Source organism: Pteropus vampyrus, unplaced genomic scaffold (assembly GCF_000151845.1).
Source record: "Pteropus vampyrus isolate Shadow unplaced genomic scaffold, Pvam_2.0 Scaffold62, whole genome shotgun sequence".
Taxonomy (NCBI): Eukaryota; Metazoa; Chordata; class Mammalia; order Chiroptera; family Pteropodidae; genus Pteropus; species Pteropus vampyrus.
Genome location: NW_011888843.1, coordinates 1445669 through 1461838, shown reverse-complemented (window position 1 = coordinate 1461838; position 16170 = coordinate 1445669). Strand labels below are relative to the sequence as shown.

Genomic DNA, 16170 nt, shown 5'->3' with positions numbered 1-16170 from the left:
CTGTGGTCTGGGCTGGGAAGCCTCTACCACTCCCCCCTGCATTCTAGACCTTGGTCATTTTCTGGGCTAGTAGTTCATATTTTTCACCAGTCCTCTTCTTAACTACAGATGGCATTATTCAGGTCGAAATAGAACCACAAAGGGAGTTTTACAAGGAAAACATCGGGGCCAGTTCTTAGGTAAAAACTGCTGCCCTCACTTCTCTTTCACCCCCAAGCTGTAGACTTCGTGTGACATCAGCATGCTTTCGCCAGATCTTTTCTCATTGTGGGCCCTAAGGTTCTGTTCTCTAGAAAAGGCAATGATATCAACAATTTTAGTGTTTTAATTTGTGATAAATTCATAGAGTTCCTCAAAGTAAAGTTACGGTGATGAATTTCCCTCCCCCATCTTGTTCCACCGACCCGGTTCCAGTTCACCCTCACTCTGCACAGATGACTACTGTTCACTAATGTCATGTTAAGAACTGCTAGTGCGTGGCCTGCTCTGGTCAGTGGACTGTGATGGGGAAGAGTATACACAGATTAAGTCGTCTGCCCTTCGCCCCCACATTCAGTAGCGAGATGCTTGTAAGAGTTCTGATACATCGGTCTTGCCAAATCACATTATCGCCACGTTTCTAGTTAAAATAGTTACATAGGAAGCGAGTCCACGCTCAACATAAATCCACATTACACCGTTTTTGAGCTGTTGATTGATTGGTCTCCCTTCTCTCTGAGCTGTCTGTCAGTTTGGCTGTTCGCAGCACAGCTTTTATACGTTGACCAGCCATGCTGCTTCTCACACCTGAGCTTGCCTTCTACCAGGTGCTGTAGCGTGATTTAAGGCATTATTTGGGTTGGGTTGTGCTATTTCCTTGAGACGAGATGAGACAAACGTCAGCTTTTTCTACTGCATCCTCTGAATTAAAGAGGCAGACAGTAAGTAATTCTTAAATTCTCCCCAGTTTCTCCCCTCTTCTCCACTAAATAAAATCAACATCTCAGTAATGTTTCTAATAATGAATCATTTTCTAACATTCAAGACTTTTTATGGATCTTGCTTAATAATAGCATTTGCTTCAGTTCTAACCCTGGTTATTTAAGGAGAATTTAAAATTTGTAACTGGATAAGTCGCCCCAAAATCGAGTGGCTTAAACTAACAACGATTGTTATTTCTGACAGTTCTCTGAGCCAAGAATTTTGACAGGTAACTAATGGCAAGGGTGACTTGTCTCTCCTCCAGGATGGCTGGGGACTGGAGGTCGCTGTCTCTCCCTCTCCTCTCTCTGCATAGTCTTTACCGTGGCAGCCTTCTTGCATAGTGACTCGGGACTCCAAGAGCAAGTGTTCCAAGGGGCCCAGACTGCAAGGTTTCTTGTGACCTATCCTTAGCACTCCGGAACATGCCTTCCGTCACTTGGTATTGGTCAGACAACTCTCTAAAGCCAGCCCAGGTCTGCGGTTTGGAGACTTAGACTCGCCTGTGATAGGAGAGTATCAGAGTATGCTTGGCTGTCTTTACCACAGCAACTCAATAGGGTGTTGTTGTTATAGACTCACATTAACATTCTAGGTCTTATTCGATGAGAGTAAAAACTTGGAAAGAAGTTAGTAAATTTATTAAAAAAAAAATGCTGAGAAACTTAAATTTCTGCTTTTTTTAAAAATAGAGAATGTCTTGGTATTTGTAAGTTTACAGCCTATATCAAAGGACTAGAGGAAATATGTAGAACATTGTTAGATGAGCTAAAATAAATCCCGCATATAGTTAGACCTTTAAAGTTAAAGTACAGCAAGGCAATGTGACCTTTGTTCTCGTGTTGTGTTTTCAGTGAAGAGTCTTTTTAGGACTGTCCAGCCACTTGACTGTTTCACAGACGTCCCCACACTAGAGAAATCTCACGTAATTGTAATGGATCTATATGTGTAAAGTTAAATCTGAGTAATTTCTGGAATGAGCCAGATGTCCAGCTCACCTTTGTTACATGATACATGGATTTGAGTTAACCAGGAGCTCTTAGAGGAGGCTGGCTGCCACAGGACAGAAAAAGCTGTACTCAGATACGTTATAGAAAGAAGAGCACATACTAAAGTTCTCTGTGTTCTGCCTATTTTCGCAGGCTTAGAACTTTTAAACTGCATCATCTTGACCCAAGCAGAGACAAGTTCTCCGCTTTCTGTTTGGTCTTGACACTCTCATCTAACAGGTCTTTGTAAAATGCCAATTCTGGCATGTCATCTGTATTTCATTTTCATGGAAATCTGAACTTAATAGAGAAAGTGGATATAATTCCTTTATAAGATTCCATTAAACCAGTCATTTTCAATTTTATGGCCCCCTTTCCCCTGCTCAAAATAAAAGAAAGCGTATGTAACGTGGAAAGAGGACTGGCATGTGCAAAGCAGAGCTGCCCCCGCCCCCGCACTCACTGTTGGAACTGGTAAAATTCATGACTCGCACCTCTGTAGCTCCTGAGGCTTTAGATTACATTTTTATTAAATTAGATAAAATTTAAAATTAATAACATTTTAAATTTTATAAGTAGTTTCTGAATTAACTCTTAAGTGATACGTGCTGAGACTTGGGGAGGGAGGACAGAAAACTTAATTAGTAGATATTTCATGGGTTGATGAACTTAGGTCCTTGGATAGAAACTCAAACTCCATTTTTCTCCCTAGGTAATTAAACAGGAGACTTTTTCTTGATTGTTAAATTTTGCTCTTAAAATTTGATTTTGATTATGAAGCAAACTACTTTCTCATAGTTGCTTCAATATAATATTTGTGGAGGCAACAGGATAAAATTGCTGTTTTGAATTTCCTTTTTTTATTGTGGTAAAATATACATAACAAAATTTGCCATTTTAATCCTTTTTGGCTGTCCACTTCAGTGGCATTAAGCACATTCGTGCTGTTGTGCAACCATCACCACCATCCGTCTCCAGAGCTTTTCTTTTATCCCAAACTGAACCTCTTTGTCCGTTAAGCAAATACTCCCCAGTTTCTTCTCTCTCTGGCCCTTGGTAACCACTATTCTCCTTACTTTCTCTATGAATTTGACTCTTCGAGGTACCTCGTATCGGTGGAATCATACAATATGCGTCAATTTGTGCCTCTCTCTAGCTTATTTCACTCAGCGTAATGTTCTCAGGGTTCACCCATGTTGTAGCATATATGAGAATTTTTTTCCTTTTTAAGGCTAATATTCAATTATTTATATACCACATTTTGTTTATTTTTCATCCATTGATGAACCTTTGGGTTGTGTGCTTTCGGCTACTGTGAGTAATGCTGCAGTGCACGTTAGAGTGCAGGTTATCTGTCCGAGTCTCAGCTCTTTTGGATGGACACCCAGAAGGGGAATTGCTAGATCATCTGGTGATTCTGTGCTTCATTTTTTGAAGAACTGCTTATACTGTCTTCCATAGCAGCCTCAGTAAGTTACAGTCCCACCAGCAATGCACAAGGGTTCCAGTTTTTCCATATCCTTGCTAATACGTTTCTGTTTTTTAGATAATAGCCATCCTAATGAGTATGCAGTAGTATCTCATGGTTTTGATTTTTTATATCCCTCATGAAAACTGTTGTGGTTTTTTTGCACATTTTGCACTTATTTATATTTGAAGGTGTGTGTTATTTTTAATTTATGAACCACATGTAAGCAGAGTAGAAAAATATTTTGTAAGAAATGGCTGATCTAGTCAACTAAACTTCTTCCAATTAACACAAGTATTTGAAAGGATTACAGTGCTTTATTTTATTTTTTTTTTAATTTTTAAAATACTTACAGCATTGTTACGCTAATGTTTTATTTGTAGTAAGTGATTATATAGTCTGGGTTAGGATATACATGATTTTGTTATTGTTAAAGGAATTCCTATATCTACCTTTTTAAAATCAGTAATATTGAAAATTGGTGAATGCCATCATGCTAAATGTTTCAGAAGTTGGATTTTGACTTAGGAGATCTGTGCTCTTCTTTTCATTAAGTGATTCTGTGTAGACAGTCTTTATTTCCTTTGTTTTCTAGAGGAAGACGAACTGCTATATAAGGCTGATACTTAGCTCCCAAGAGTAACTAATGTGATGCTTTATTCCCAGAAATGGAGCTGTCAACTGACAACTCATACTCATTGTCAGGCCAGGATGCGATTAGACAGCAGAACAAAATATTTTAAATTAGGATTCTTGGGAAGTGTAGGCTCTTCTTGTTTGCTTCATTTCTTTATACAGTTTTAAAACACGAATGTATATTTATTACAGATTTATAAAATTGTAATTCATTTTTGAAACCGAGGTGATTTTGGTCTCAGAAGTGTTTTAAGATTCTGATCATGGAGGAGGGGTAAGGTGTAGTTTTGATAAAGAACTGTTAAAAGGCTATTTTATTGTTCGGCTTCACCAGTGTGTTACAGTAACAGCATACACATGAAGATGATACACATAAAGATGCTTTAATTCTGGAGAGCCGTATATAAGATTAGCATGCTCTTTATTACTTGAAGCAGCTGTCCTACGAACTCCAGTTCACTAATGATTGACTGAGCAAACTCAGATTTATTGCACCCAGTAGATGGTTTAATTTTAGTAGTACACTCACTGTCCATGCATTCTAGAAGAGTTTAGAAGGGTTCGGCATGTATTGATACCTTTTGTAAAACTTTTTCCTAACAAGGCAACTTGTTAGACTGTCACTAAAATCAAGTAATGAATTAAAATTGTGTAATAATTAATGTAAAAAATACCAATATCCTTACATATGGGGGATTAGCATAAAAGGTACCATCTCTTTTTATATGTGTTCCTTCAATTCTGGTTCACTTTGGTATAGAATTGAAATCATTGGCAATTCTGAATAGTAATATGCAGTATGTCCCAAGAAAACTGGGATAGTGAATAATTGGTAGAATATTATTGTTAAATGGACATAAATATTGATACTTCTCCTTTTCCTTACTGTTTTGACACTTTGTGCCTTTTTGCCCTTACTGTTTAATCATCTATTTGATCTCTAAAAATTGCAATTAGAGTAGTTGCTATTAAAAATGTAAGAATCTAGAGGATGTCAGATAAAGACAAATATGATCTCACTTATGTATGGAATTTAAAGAACAAAATAAACGAGCAAACAAAACAGACTTATAGATAGAACAAACTAATGATTGGCAGATGAGAGAGAGGTTGGGGGGCTGGATGAAAAAGATGAAGGGATTAAGAGATACAAATTGGTAGCTATGAAATAGTCAAAGGAATATAAAGTATAGCAGAGGGAATATAGTCAGTGATATTGTAATAACTAAGTATTGTGCCAGGTGGGTACTAGACTTATCAGGGGGGTCACTTCGTCAGTTACATAAATGTCTAACCACTATGCTGTACACCTGAAAATAATATAAAGTAATATTGTCAACTGTAATGGGAAAAAAATATAAGACTTTAATCTGGCTTATTTTTATGGAATTTACTATTCTTAGTCTGTGATGTAGATTGACATGTGCCCCTTTCTCATCTAGAATGACTCTGCTCATGGTGATTACATGCAAAGTGCCGAGGCCAGTTTAACAGCAGAACAAGCCCCGGTATCTCATGACGGACTTACTGTGGCACCTCATAGAACACAGCGAGAAGGTATGCTGTATTCTTTGTGTGAACTTAGAGCATCTATACCTGGAAGGACTGCAGAGTGCTGATTACTTTGGTTAACTCTAATTCTTCTGTCTCCTTTTTGGAGTAGAGAAATCCTACTGGTCCTGGGTTTAGCTCAAATGCCAGCTCTTCCACTTCTTCTGAGTCTGCATCTGGGCTCTTGCTCTGCAGTGCTTGCTTGCAAGGCCTGTCCTAGTGCATGCTTACTTGGCTCTGCCTTGTAGTCAGTTGTCTTAAATCTGGTTGCATATCTCTGGAGGGCAAAGACCTTAACATATTCCCAAAGTATTTAATATCTTTGTAGAACGTGCTCAGCTTCTACTGAAAAAGCGAACTTTACAAAAGGTCACTGGAAGAGAGTTAAGACATTTCTTACAAGTCTATGCTTCCTGCAGTAATGCTGTTTTCAGGAGGGCTGGGATGGGGGATTAAAAAGACATTGCCATGTGAAAAAAAAAGTTGAGATACTCTCTTCTTTTAGCATTTCCCTAAACCTGTGTTTAGGGAAAAAATTGAAATGGAAAATGTAGACTGCCACCTGGGCAGCCTTGGAAGAGTGAAGCATAGACAAAAAAGTATCACATCCATTTATAACAGCTTTGAATTAACAATATGTTGTCTGTTTTTAGTCCCAATAATAATCCTTTTTGTGTAATACATTTTTTCTCACAGGGGAAAAAAGGTATGAATGTTTTCTTTTTAAATTCACATATTACCTTTTCTATTCAAGACTATGAAACTATTTGAATCATAGACTGCTTCAGCCAAGCTCACTGAACATGCGAGTACCTAAAGCAGAATTTGGTTTTACAGCAAAGGTCCTTTTTTAAAAAACAAAACAGAACAAAAAACAAAGACTACATCAAAATGGTAATAGTTAGGGTCATACTATAGATGATTTTTCTTACAGTCTTAATTTTTAAACAAATGTTTGTAGTCTGTGCTTTTTGGTTTTAATTTACGAGGGTTGGAGGACGATCTCCCATTAGCAGCCATTCCTCACCACATACTCTTTGGTCTTACTCATTTTGAGTAAGATTCTGGTAGATCACAGATCAAATCAAGGCTGAAGACACAGCCGTAGGGGTTCCCATTCTCCATAATGCCCCAGTTGTCTCCTACCTGTGGCCCACTGATCTGCAGGAGTAGAGCTGCTTTTTATTTCTGAACATAGAGTAGTTCAGATGGCTTTTATTTAATAGCATCACATAACGTAATAGAAAAGCTTTTGAACGCAGCAGACCCCTCGTTCCCCACTTGGGCCTTTCTGATGCTGCGGCAGTTGAGGCGGAGCAGCCTTCTTACCTGGCTCCTGAGATTTTCTCTTGTCTCCATCATCAGTATTTCTCGCCCTCTAAGGGCCCAGAAGCAGGCCACCACACACTGAACGTTTGAAAGTTGGCACCAAGTACTGGTAATGGTATTGTCTTAGTGTATTACGAATGTCTTTACCAGCCAGTTTCGTCATCTTAGGTTTCCTGCTTTCTCAGTGCCCACCTTCTGTGATCTATAACAATCTTAATTCTTCCTGTATACTTTCGTTGCTTTGCATATTCTACTTCTTCTATTTTAACTTCTTTCTCTAAGGCATAGTGAAGCCTTCCGTCCTCTTCTCCATCCCCTCCCTGTCTCCTAAATTCACCTGTGACCCTAGTCTGTTGAGTCACTTTCCTAGCTTCTTCCCTGTGACCTTCATTGTCTTCATTACAGCCAGCCTCATAATTGTTTAAGTATTTCTTTTGAATGCCTCCAGAGTGCTGTATTTGTAGTAATCTGAATAAAAGGTTTGAAGATTATCATCTAGAAAAAATCTTTACTGTAAGTGCCTTTTATTATCTCTCTTTTTTATCTTTGATGCTTAGCAGAGTGCTTGAAACTACTTAGTCACTCAATGCCGAATGGAGATAGGAAGAAATTACTTCATGGATGGATGGCACATCGCAATGCTTGTGGGGTTTTTTGCTTTATTTCATGACTTAAGGGCAGTGGGAAAGATGGAGATAAGTAGCTTAATCGTGGAGCATTTGTCGCATTGGGTGACTGACGCACCTCTCTCTATAGAACAGTCAGCATGTTTTCTTTCTTTCAGCTGTACACATTGAGAAGATCACGTTGAAAGGAGTCCAAAGAAAAAGGGCTGACAGATATTGGGAGTACACCTTCAAAGTAAGCTGCTCTCACCCACAAAAGATACTTCGCATACTCTGTTAAATGAGCTTTTATAAAGAATTAAAATTAATCTTTGGAAAAACTGGCGGCAGGTTTAGTAATTTACAAAAGCTGTGCATATGTACGTGTTTGTCTTAATGAAGGGAGTATACTGCTTTCAGTGTTACTACATGGTTTGCCAAGTTTAAAAATTGTACCACATTAAAATGACTGACAATTCTACTAAAAAGAAAGAAGAGCCTTAGATTTAAGGTGTGAGATACATCTTTTAAAAAGTGAAGGTAAACATTTTCACCAGCTTTTTAAAAATCAGAATCATGGGCTTTGTCTTTTCCTGGCGTTGTTTTCCCTGACGCTTTTCTCCTCTTTTCCTTTCTCCACGATGGTCTTATTCTGTGGCCATTGTTGCCTTGTCTTCTTATCTCTAATCGCTGTCCTGTCATCCTGTCTCAAATAACTCTGAGTACCCGCAGAGCCTCGTCTCCTCTTTGCCCGTTCACTGTAACATGGATTCCTTGTCCACAGCTTCCTTATTCCTCCCTGCTTGGGCTTCCGGCTCTAGCCTTTTTTTCCTAAGGTGACTGTATGTACCTTTAAGCCACGTGGAATGATGCCACGTTTCTGTGTTTCTTCACTTCAGTTCCTCTCCAGAGGTGTTGCTTGCCAAACTTTAGCTATATATATTACTCATGATATCATTTCTGATCCTCCAACAAAATCATTTTTTATTCATCTGAGGTGCACTACCATCTTATCTTTCATAGGTTCTTACATTTGGGTTAGGTGTTTTTTTCTTTACAGTAGGTTATCATCTCGTGGAGAGCAGAAGTCTCCATCTTCTGTCATCCCACCATACCTGACTCACTCAGTTCAGTCATTGAATGAATTTCAGAACTCTGGCTTCCTCTTCGTGGGAGAAATAGCCTCACTTTGCATATTTTAAGTTCTTATCTCCATGTTTTTTACCATTTGGCACAAGCCATGTTTGCTTTCTTTGTTGAGTTTCACCAGCTCTTCTTTTGTTGCTGGAGCTCTTAGCTTGTTCCTTCCTTAAGGTCTTTGTCCCCTTGCTCTGGAAAGATCTACCCCCAGACCATGACACAGCTGACGTCCCTTCAACTCACCGACTGGCTCAAACGCTCCCTCCTCTGAGGGCTTTTTCGGCACCCGTCTGATGTGCTTCATCCTGCTCCTACACTGTGCCCTGTTCGTTTTCTCTGGAGCACTGACCAGTGATGGGAATCCTTATATATATATCCATTTGCTTTGATCTGTCTCTTGCACTAGACTCTGACCTCAGCCAGCAGAGGCTTCGGTTGTCTTGTCCACTCTATGTCCCTTTCACTGAGAACAGTGTCCAACATACTGTTAAAGACATGTCAGTTAATATGCATATTTGCTTTGAGGGTTGCTAGAAAAAAATTTATATGTACAGCAGGTCCTCAAATAGCATCGTTTCATTCAGCATTGTTTTTGATAAATGTTAATGAGATGCCTTAGGAATTTAACCCTTGTTTACATCAGTTAGCCTGTGGTAAAATTGGTTTCATTTATATGTTATCTCCTTTAAAGTCACAGAACCTATTGCTGACATTGAGAACTGTATTTCTAAGTATCTGATTATGATACCATTAGTTGGCAAGGCTTAGATATAAGCATAGTTTAAGTATTTACTTAGCTCAAATAATTATTATAAAGTAGAAATTATTAGTGGCCCACCATAAGGTCCACCGAATTAAAGGTATCCAAGAGGTAAAGAGGCATAATAGATTTCATTTCTGGCTCTTCTGCTTACTGAGGGTCAGACCAAAGTACGTGAATTTTTTTGTTTTAGTTTCTCTATCTGAAAATGAAGATAGTCATACCTGCCCCATCCATCTTAATAGGATTTTAAAGAATTGAGATAAAGTCGATATCTCTTCATAAACCACAAAGCCCCATAAAAATACAATATGGCGTTACCATAGAAGGGTAATAAACACTAGCTATTTCTCTTAGAAATGTATATTTCATAAGTTCCAGGATATAGAATTTTTCTCTTTCTTGGGGCATAGATCTGTACTGTCAGAGTCATTTAGAGTCCTGCCACTTCACAGAAAGGACTGTAAGACATTTCCCTTTCTGAAAAATTACTAAAATATAGCCAAATTTTTAAAGAGCTTTTTTAAAAAACCATGCAATTTGAAAAGTTATTTAAAATTTTTTTGAGAATATGTCAATGTGCAATTAATTTTAACAATTTTGAAGAAATTATGACAATGCCAGGTTAACTTTATATTTCTAATAGTTAATCAATTTAAATGAGGCCCTTTGTTTTACACATGGCTTTTTTCCAGCCATTTTACTCCTAAGAAATAACCATATGTGTGTTTTTTTTAAATCAGGTAAATTGGTCTGATCTTTCAGTTACAACAGTAACAAAAACTCACCAAGAACTACAAGAATTTCTACTGAAGGTAAAAGTATAGATTTTATTGTTAAACTGATTTTCGTGTAATATACAGAATCCAAAAACATTAATATCAGAAACACCAGGAAAATTAAAACATATATTATAAAGGTTTTGGAGAACTCTCCATGAATGTTAGCTGTAGAAAATACCCTGTTATTCTAAACATAAGTTTTCTTACCTTATGTTACCAATATAGGGAAATAATGAAGGGTTTTCCCCATATTAAAAAAAAAAATGGAACCTTGTGCCTACTTCCTTGCTGAGATGTGTATTGTTGGCTGCTTGCAAGAATACTTCCTATGAAAAGAGTGCGTCTGCCAAATGAGATGAAGCGTGTTTGCATTTGCCAGTGGTTCTCAGACCTAACAGCTCTTCAGCTCTCAGTGGGCTTTCCTAAATAGATGTCCATTTGTTCCTCCTTTGAGTTCCAGGTCCCCCTCTACTCCCCACACTGATAGAATCTCCAGAGTATTGAGAATAAGAGATAATGGAAGCATAGACTTGCAGAGGTGAAAGGTATCAGGTCATTTTGTTCAAACTCTTGTCTGTTTTTTTTATACTTATTTTATTGGAAAGTGGGTGGGTAGAGATAAATATTAAAAGAAGGGAATAGATTTAAATGGTTAATCAGTAAAATAGTATTTCTCTATAAGCAAATATTTTAAAATTTATCGTTAATAGGAAGATAGAACAAAGCCCAGAAAGAGGAAACATGCCCAACTCATTTACTAACTTAGAGATAAAGATGTGACATAGTTATTGAAACAGTAACAGCTGAAATTTTCAGGATAGTGCTGGTTTTTAAGTTGTGTGCTTGTCACTATAAATATATACTTTCAGAGCACGTGGGTCTCTCTTCATTGTGAAAGCTAAGAGGCTATTTGTCACCAGCTTGCAGAGCTTTGAGCAGCACAGTAGGTGCTGGCTCTGAGGAGCACACAGTTCGATGTGCTGTCAGTGTTAGTTCTGCTGGTTGAGAATACTCAGTGACAACTTGAATATTTCCATTTACCTGTGGCTTATTTTATACCGACTCTTGGATAAGGAATGAGAACTCCCTTCAGCCCCTTCAAGCTATTGACTTAATTGCATGTAAAGATTGGGGCATCATTAATTTCCAGTCGCCGAAGGTCATATGCATGTGACATGTTAGCCTCAGACAGCATGGGGAGGAAGGAGAGAGCGGTGGAAGGAATTGGGTACATGAGCACTGCTGTTCAAGGAGAAGGGCCATCAGCACCCCCGATGAGGAAAGGCAGGCATGCCTCACCCCACTCGCACACGCGCGCTTTTAAATAATCTACTTGTTTGCGACTTTTCTCTCTTGGTAGAATAAATTCATCAAAGTTTAAGTGCACACAATCATGAGCAGGCTTCATCTGGGTTAGAGAGGAACGTGCTCTTTCTTCTGATTCCTTTTCCATGGCAGGATTCTGATGTCGGGGGGTAGGCTAAAGAGCTAAGGCTGAAACGCCTTGCAGTGTGGAGTTGGACAGGGTGGGGGTCCAGCACTGCCGCCTCTCAAGGCAGGTTACGTAATGAGTTTGGCTTAGGTGCTTTAAAATATTACAGCCCCAATAATTCATTCCTTCTTAAGAATTTTGGTAATTAATAATCCTTCCCTGCTTAGCCAACGTTTGACTATATATAGTATTTTCTAAAATAGGACATATGCTTTATCACGTTACGTGAAATTATCTGCAACATCATATACTTCTAGAAACTAACTGCCTGTTATAAATTACACTTTTTAGTTTATCATCTTTTTTCTTTCTTACCTTCCTTTTAAAATCATGGACAAAAGAGCAAAAAGTGTCTTTTTGACAAGCTACAAGTAGATTCTAGCTTGTAGATGCTGTTTAACTGCACTTCTCGTTTGCTACAATGCGGAAGAGTGAGTCTGAGGTCAGTGCTTTCAAATCCTTTTTTCCCACGTAAAAGGCAGCCTCTGTCCTCCGCATCCTCCTAGCCACCTTCACCTGCTGCTTTCAGCAGCTTCATCTGACACCCTGCCTGTCATTTCTCATACCCGGAATGGAAGCTCCGTGGAGACAGGGTTTTGTTTCTTCTGTCACTGTGTATGCATGGGGCCTAAACCAGTACCTAGGACAGGGGCAGAGTTTGAATATTGGTTGACTAAATGAATGAACGAGGACTTAACAAAAACTAAATTGTGATGAGGTCTTATAGATGGTTATCCATTAGGCCTCAGTGCTTCTAAAGAAAAGCTTGCAGTAGCAAGGTATAAATACCTTCCAGCACTCTGAGCTTGTTCTGAGGCTGAGCCAGGGCTCTGGAGGTTGAGGTTGGGTGCGTGGGAACAAACACCCAGAGGTAAGAAAATCCAAAAGAGTGACTGCCACGGAAGAGACATGATCTAGAGCTGTATTTTTAGCAAATGTGCCTTCCTCTAGCACTGGAAATAGTCTCTGGAAATTAAAAACTACTTGAGAGTAAATCAGTTTGCAAATACTGATGCCTGCACATCTGCCCTCTGCCCAGTCACATGAACAGTCATTGACTAGGTAAAAAAAAATTGATGTCCTCCCACCTTTCTGTGTTTAGAAGAGCCATCAGCCATTCAGTAGTTGAAATAGACTTATCCATGAAGCTGGGTAGATTTTGGCTGGGTACAGGTGTTTAGGAGACATCATGTTTAAAATGGGGGTAAAATATATCTAGTGTCCTAAATCTATATTAAAGCAACACTGAAATTAATAGTCATTTTTTTGTTTGGAAAACGTGCAGATTCAGAGTTTGTTTCTTCCTGTTAGTGCTCAGAGGGCTGACTTTTGCGGTGGGTGTGCGGGTCACCAGCCTTCAGCCTCACCAGGTTAATGAAAGAACCAGGAAGAGTTTCATTCTCACATAACTTATTGATTCCATAGTCTCACTGTGCCTAAAACTAGTAATACTTTTGCTGACTTTGTTATATTTTCCATTTCCGAATTGTTGACTCAAGATCTTTATTTGTCAAAAGAATACTTACTTTGGGATCTCAAATTAAAGATTGATATGTAAATTGACAATTTGAATAGATCGATACCTTCTTGGGGCTCCTTAGGTACTCTTAATTTTAGTGAACGTGCCAGTAATTCAGGAGTTTATTGCAAAGACTAGTTATCGAAAGTCAAATTTAAAACTTTGAATTCTCAAAAGACTTGGGTAGTTAGTTTTATAAAAAGAATAAATTCATTAGGAGTTTTTTAAACTGGTTAACAAATGACTTAAAATTTTATTTTTAGTTAAAAAATTTTTTCGGCCAAGTGATGATTTTTTCTGGTTTCTTTTATATTACTCTGAGGGTACCTTCATCATCACATCGAGGAAAAGGTGTTGTTTTTTTTTTAAATGTAGGTAAGATTAAGAGTTTTCACCATATCTTTCACACCCGGTTCTTTATCTGATGTATGGCATTGGTAATCTGACGTTGCCTCAGGTTCAGACGTAAAGCAGGAAGCATGAAAATGATAACTATAAAGGCAGAGGTAACACTTTTCAGATTACAATTCGAGGATAAAAAAATACACTAGCTCTGCTAGGCAAAATGTTCCCCTTATAAAGAACCTTGGTGTGGGTGTCACTGTTGTGTGGCATGTGGAACTAAGAGTGTGAGGTATGTGCAGGCGTGTCCCAGACCAGAAGCATGTCGGGTGCTGCTGGATCCCCTGCATCTTGGGGCGCCCGGGGCTGTTCCCGGAGGGCAGGCAGCGGCTTCAGTGGGGGGCACCGTGTGGTGAGGGTTAGGACAGGAGCTGCTTTTGGACGATGACCGAGCAGGAGGCGTTCATCCCCCTGTCATGCCTTTGGCTTGTCACACGTTGACCAGTACGTGAGAAGCTGAACACTGGCCATGCTCTTTTTCTTTTCTAGCTTCCAAAGGAATTGTCTTCAGAGACTTTTGACAAGACCATCCTGAGAGCCCTGAATCAGGGCTCGTTGAAAAGGGAAGAACGGCGACATCACGATCTAGAGTCCATCCTGAGGTAACGATCTGCCTGACACTGCCACAACAGCGCCACACGCACACTGGGTCACAGGCTGTCCTTAGGACTTAGAATGGGGTGCTAAGGCACATCCCAGAGCTTTCACTGGAGTACTTTCTAAAGTGGACTTTTTGATATTTGTGTTGTTTAAGTCTAGGCTCACAGGAAGACACCAGACTGATTTTTTTTATCATTGTACTCTTCACCTCTCCGAAATCATAAATGAGTGCTTCTAAAATTCACAAATATTCTGCGAAACCTCTTATTTTCTCCATAAAATATTTACTGTAAAAGGCCCTTGTCCAAGAGAGCAGCTTTTGTTTTGTGTAAGTTGTCAAGAAGATTCGGCTAATGGGTGAGGAAGCGGAAGGAAATACTACTTCCGGAACTCCTGCTCTCTGTCCAGCGGTGGTTCAGCACAGTGGTGGCGGTTGAGGTTCTCTGGAGGTGGAGGGCAGGTCTTTGCCCTTGTGAGGTTGGCGGGTTATTGGAAAAGATGGGTGTAGCTGAGGTGAGTGTTACCTGTGCTTTCGGGGTCAGGGGCAGGACACAAACCCTGTCTTGCGTTAGCTCCCAGATCACCCGTGTGCCCCTAGAGAGAGGAGGAGTGAAGACAGGCCGGCGAATCATTGGTGGCACAAGGGTCCTGCACAGGTGTGAGTGTGGCTATAGGTAAATGTACTTGATTCATGATGGGTAGTGAGGGATCTTTTGCCTACTGGCTTATATTTTTTCTAAAGTAAGAGATTTTCTTAAGAAGGGGTAGATTGAGGGTGGGGGCGTCAACCGTTTGAGAGTAGAAGGCATTTGAAGTAGTTGTGTGGGGATGTGGAAAACAACCCTGGTGGGGGAACCTAGTCAGCCGGGCAAGGGTTGGAGTCCGTCAAGATTGAAGATCAAGAAATGACACTATGTGACTTTTTAAAAAATCTTTCCAGCAGTTCAGGCCCAGGTGTTAGGAAAGCATGGTTGGATTTGTCCTGGATAAGGACCTTATTGGATGTGACAAGGACAGTGGGGCAAGGGTATATTTTTTAAAAGTGTTTTTAAAAATGATGGACAGCTAGATTCTCAGTGAAAACAGCTGAGTTTGCTGGCCCAGAGAGGACACAGGCGTCGCGGGAGTGGTCAGATAAAGAATCGGTTTGAGATGAGAGTGAAACATCGGGGTAGCGAGTTTGAGGCGACAGTTGCTTGTGATGTCAGAGGCCTGGAGTGTGGTTTGGGGAACTGTCACACTCACCTCTCGCAGAGCTTCCCTTTAGGGGAGAGGAGTAAAGTGACTGGCCGAGGAAACAAGTGCTGTTTCCCTGGAATCTTGCAGTTCTTACTAATTAAGACAAAAGCAGTGTTGGCGCATACGTGGCTCAGAGTCCAGGCTTGAGCGAGGCTTCTTATCTGCCCTCTGAACATAAGACGGCCCACTTCGGACGCAGACTGCGAGCGGGAGAGCAGAGAGTGCTGTCATTTCCTGGGGGAGCGGGGGCGGGGCGGGGCAGTGAGTGTTCTCAGGAGGAGGAGGGGCCGGGAGGGAGCCATGAATGTTTGCTCTCCTGGGAGAGAAGCAGAAATTGGGAAGGACGGTATTTATGTTGAATGCCAGGGTCCAGGTTGTGACTGTGGGAGTAAATGACCGAAATAAAATAGGAGGTGGAAGTCATTGGGGACAAGGCAGCCAAGCAAAGAGCTAGGAGTGTTTGGTGGTCACCCATGTGGATTTCGAAGACCCCCAGCACGATGGAAGCCTCGGAGTGAAGAAGACAATGAGACGGGGGCCAAAACTGAACGTGAATGTGAGGCGCGACCTGAAGGTCGGTGCGTGACTCGACCAGCCTCGGGAGTGCCCCATCCCCGCAGCCTGCACCTGGTGGGAGAGCCGACGAGTCCCTTCCACCTGCTTGGGCTGTGAAGGAAGCCGGGCCCCAGCGTCCAGCT

At 40.3% G+C, this 16170-nt stretch overlaps 1 protein-coding gene across 2 annotated transcripts in view; it reads left to right on the top strand.

Annotated features, from left to right (window-relative positions):
- Positions 1-16170, top strand: part of ZCCHC2 (zinc finger CCHC-type containing 2) — a 55961-nt gene that overhangs the window by 10568 nt on the left and 29223 nt on the right. For both annotated transcript variants that reach the window (XM_011361064.1, XM_023531135.1), the window contains exons 2-5: positions 5496-5610; positions 7718-7794; positions 10182-10253; positions 14123-14235. In XM_011361064.1, coding sequence (XP_011359366.1) covers positions 5496-5610; positions 7718-7794; positions 10182-10253; positions 14123-14235 — 377 coding nt within the window. The remainder of the gene's footprint in view (positions 1-5495; positions 5611-7717; positions 7795-10181; positions 10254-14122; positions 14236-16170) is intronic.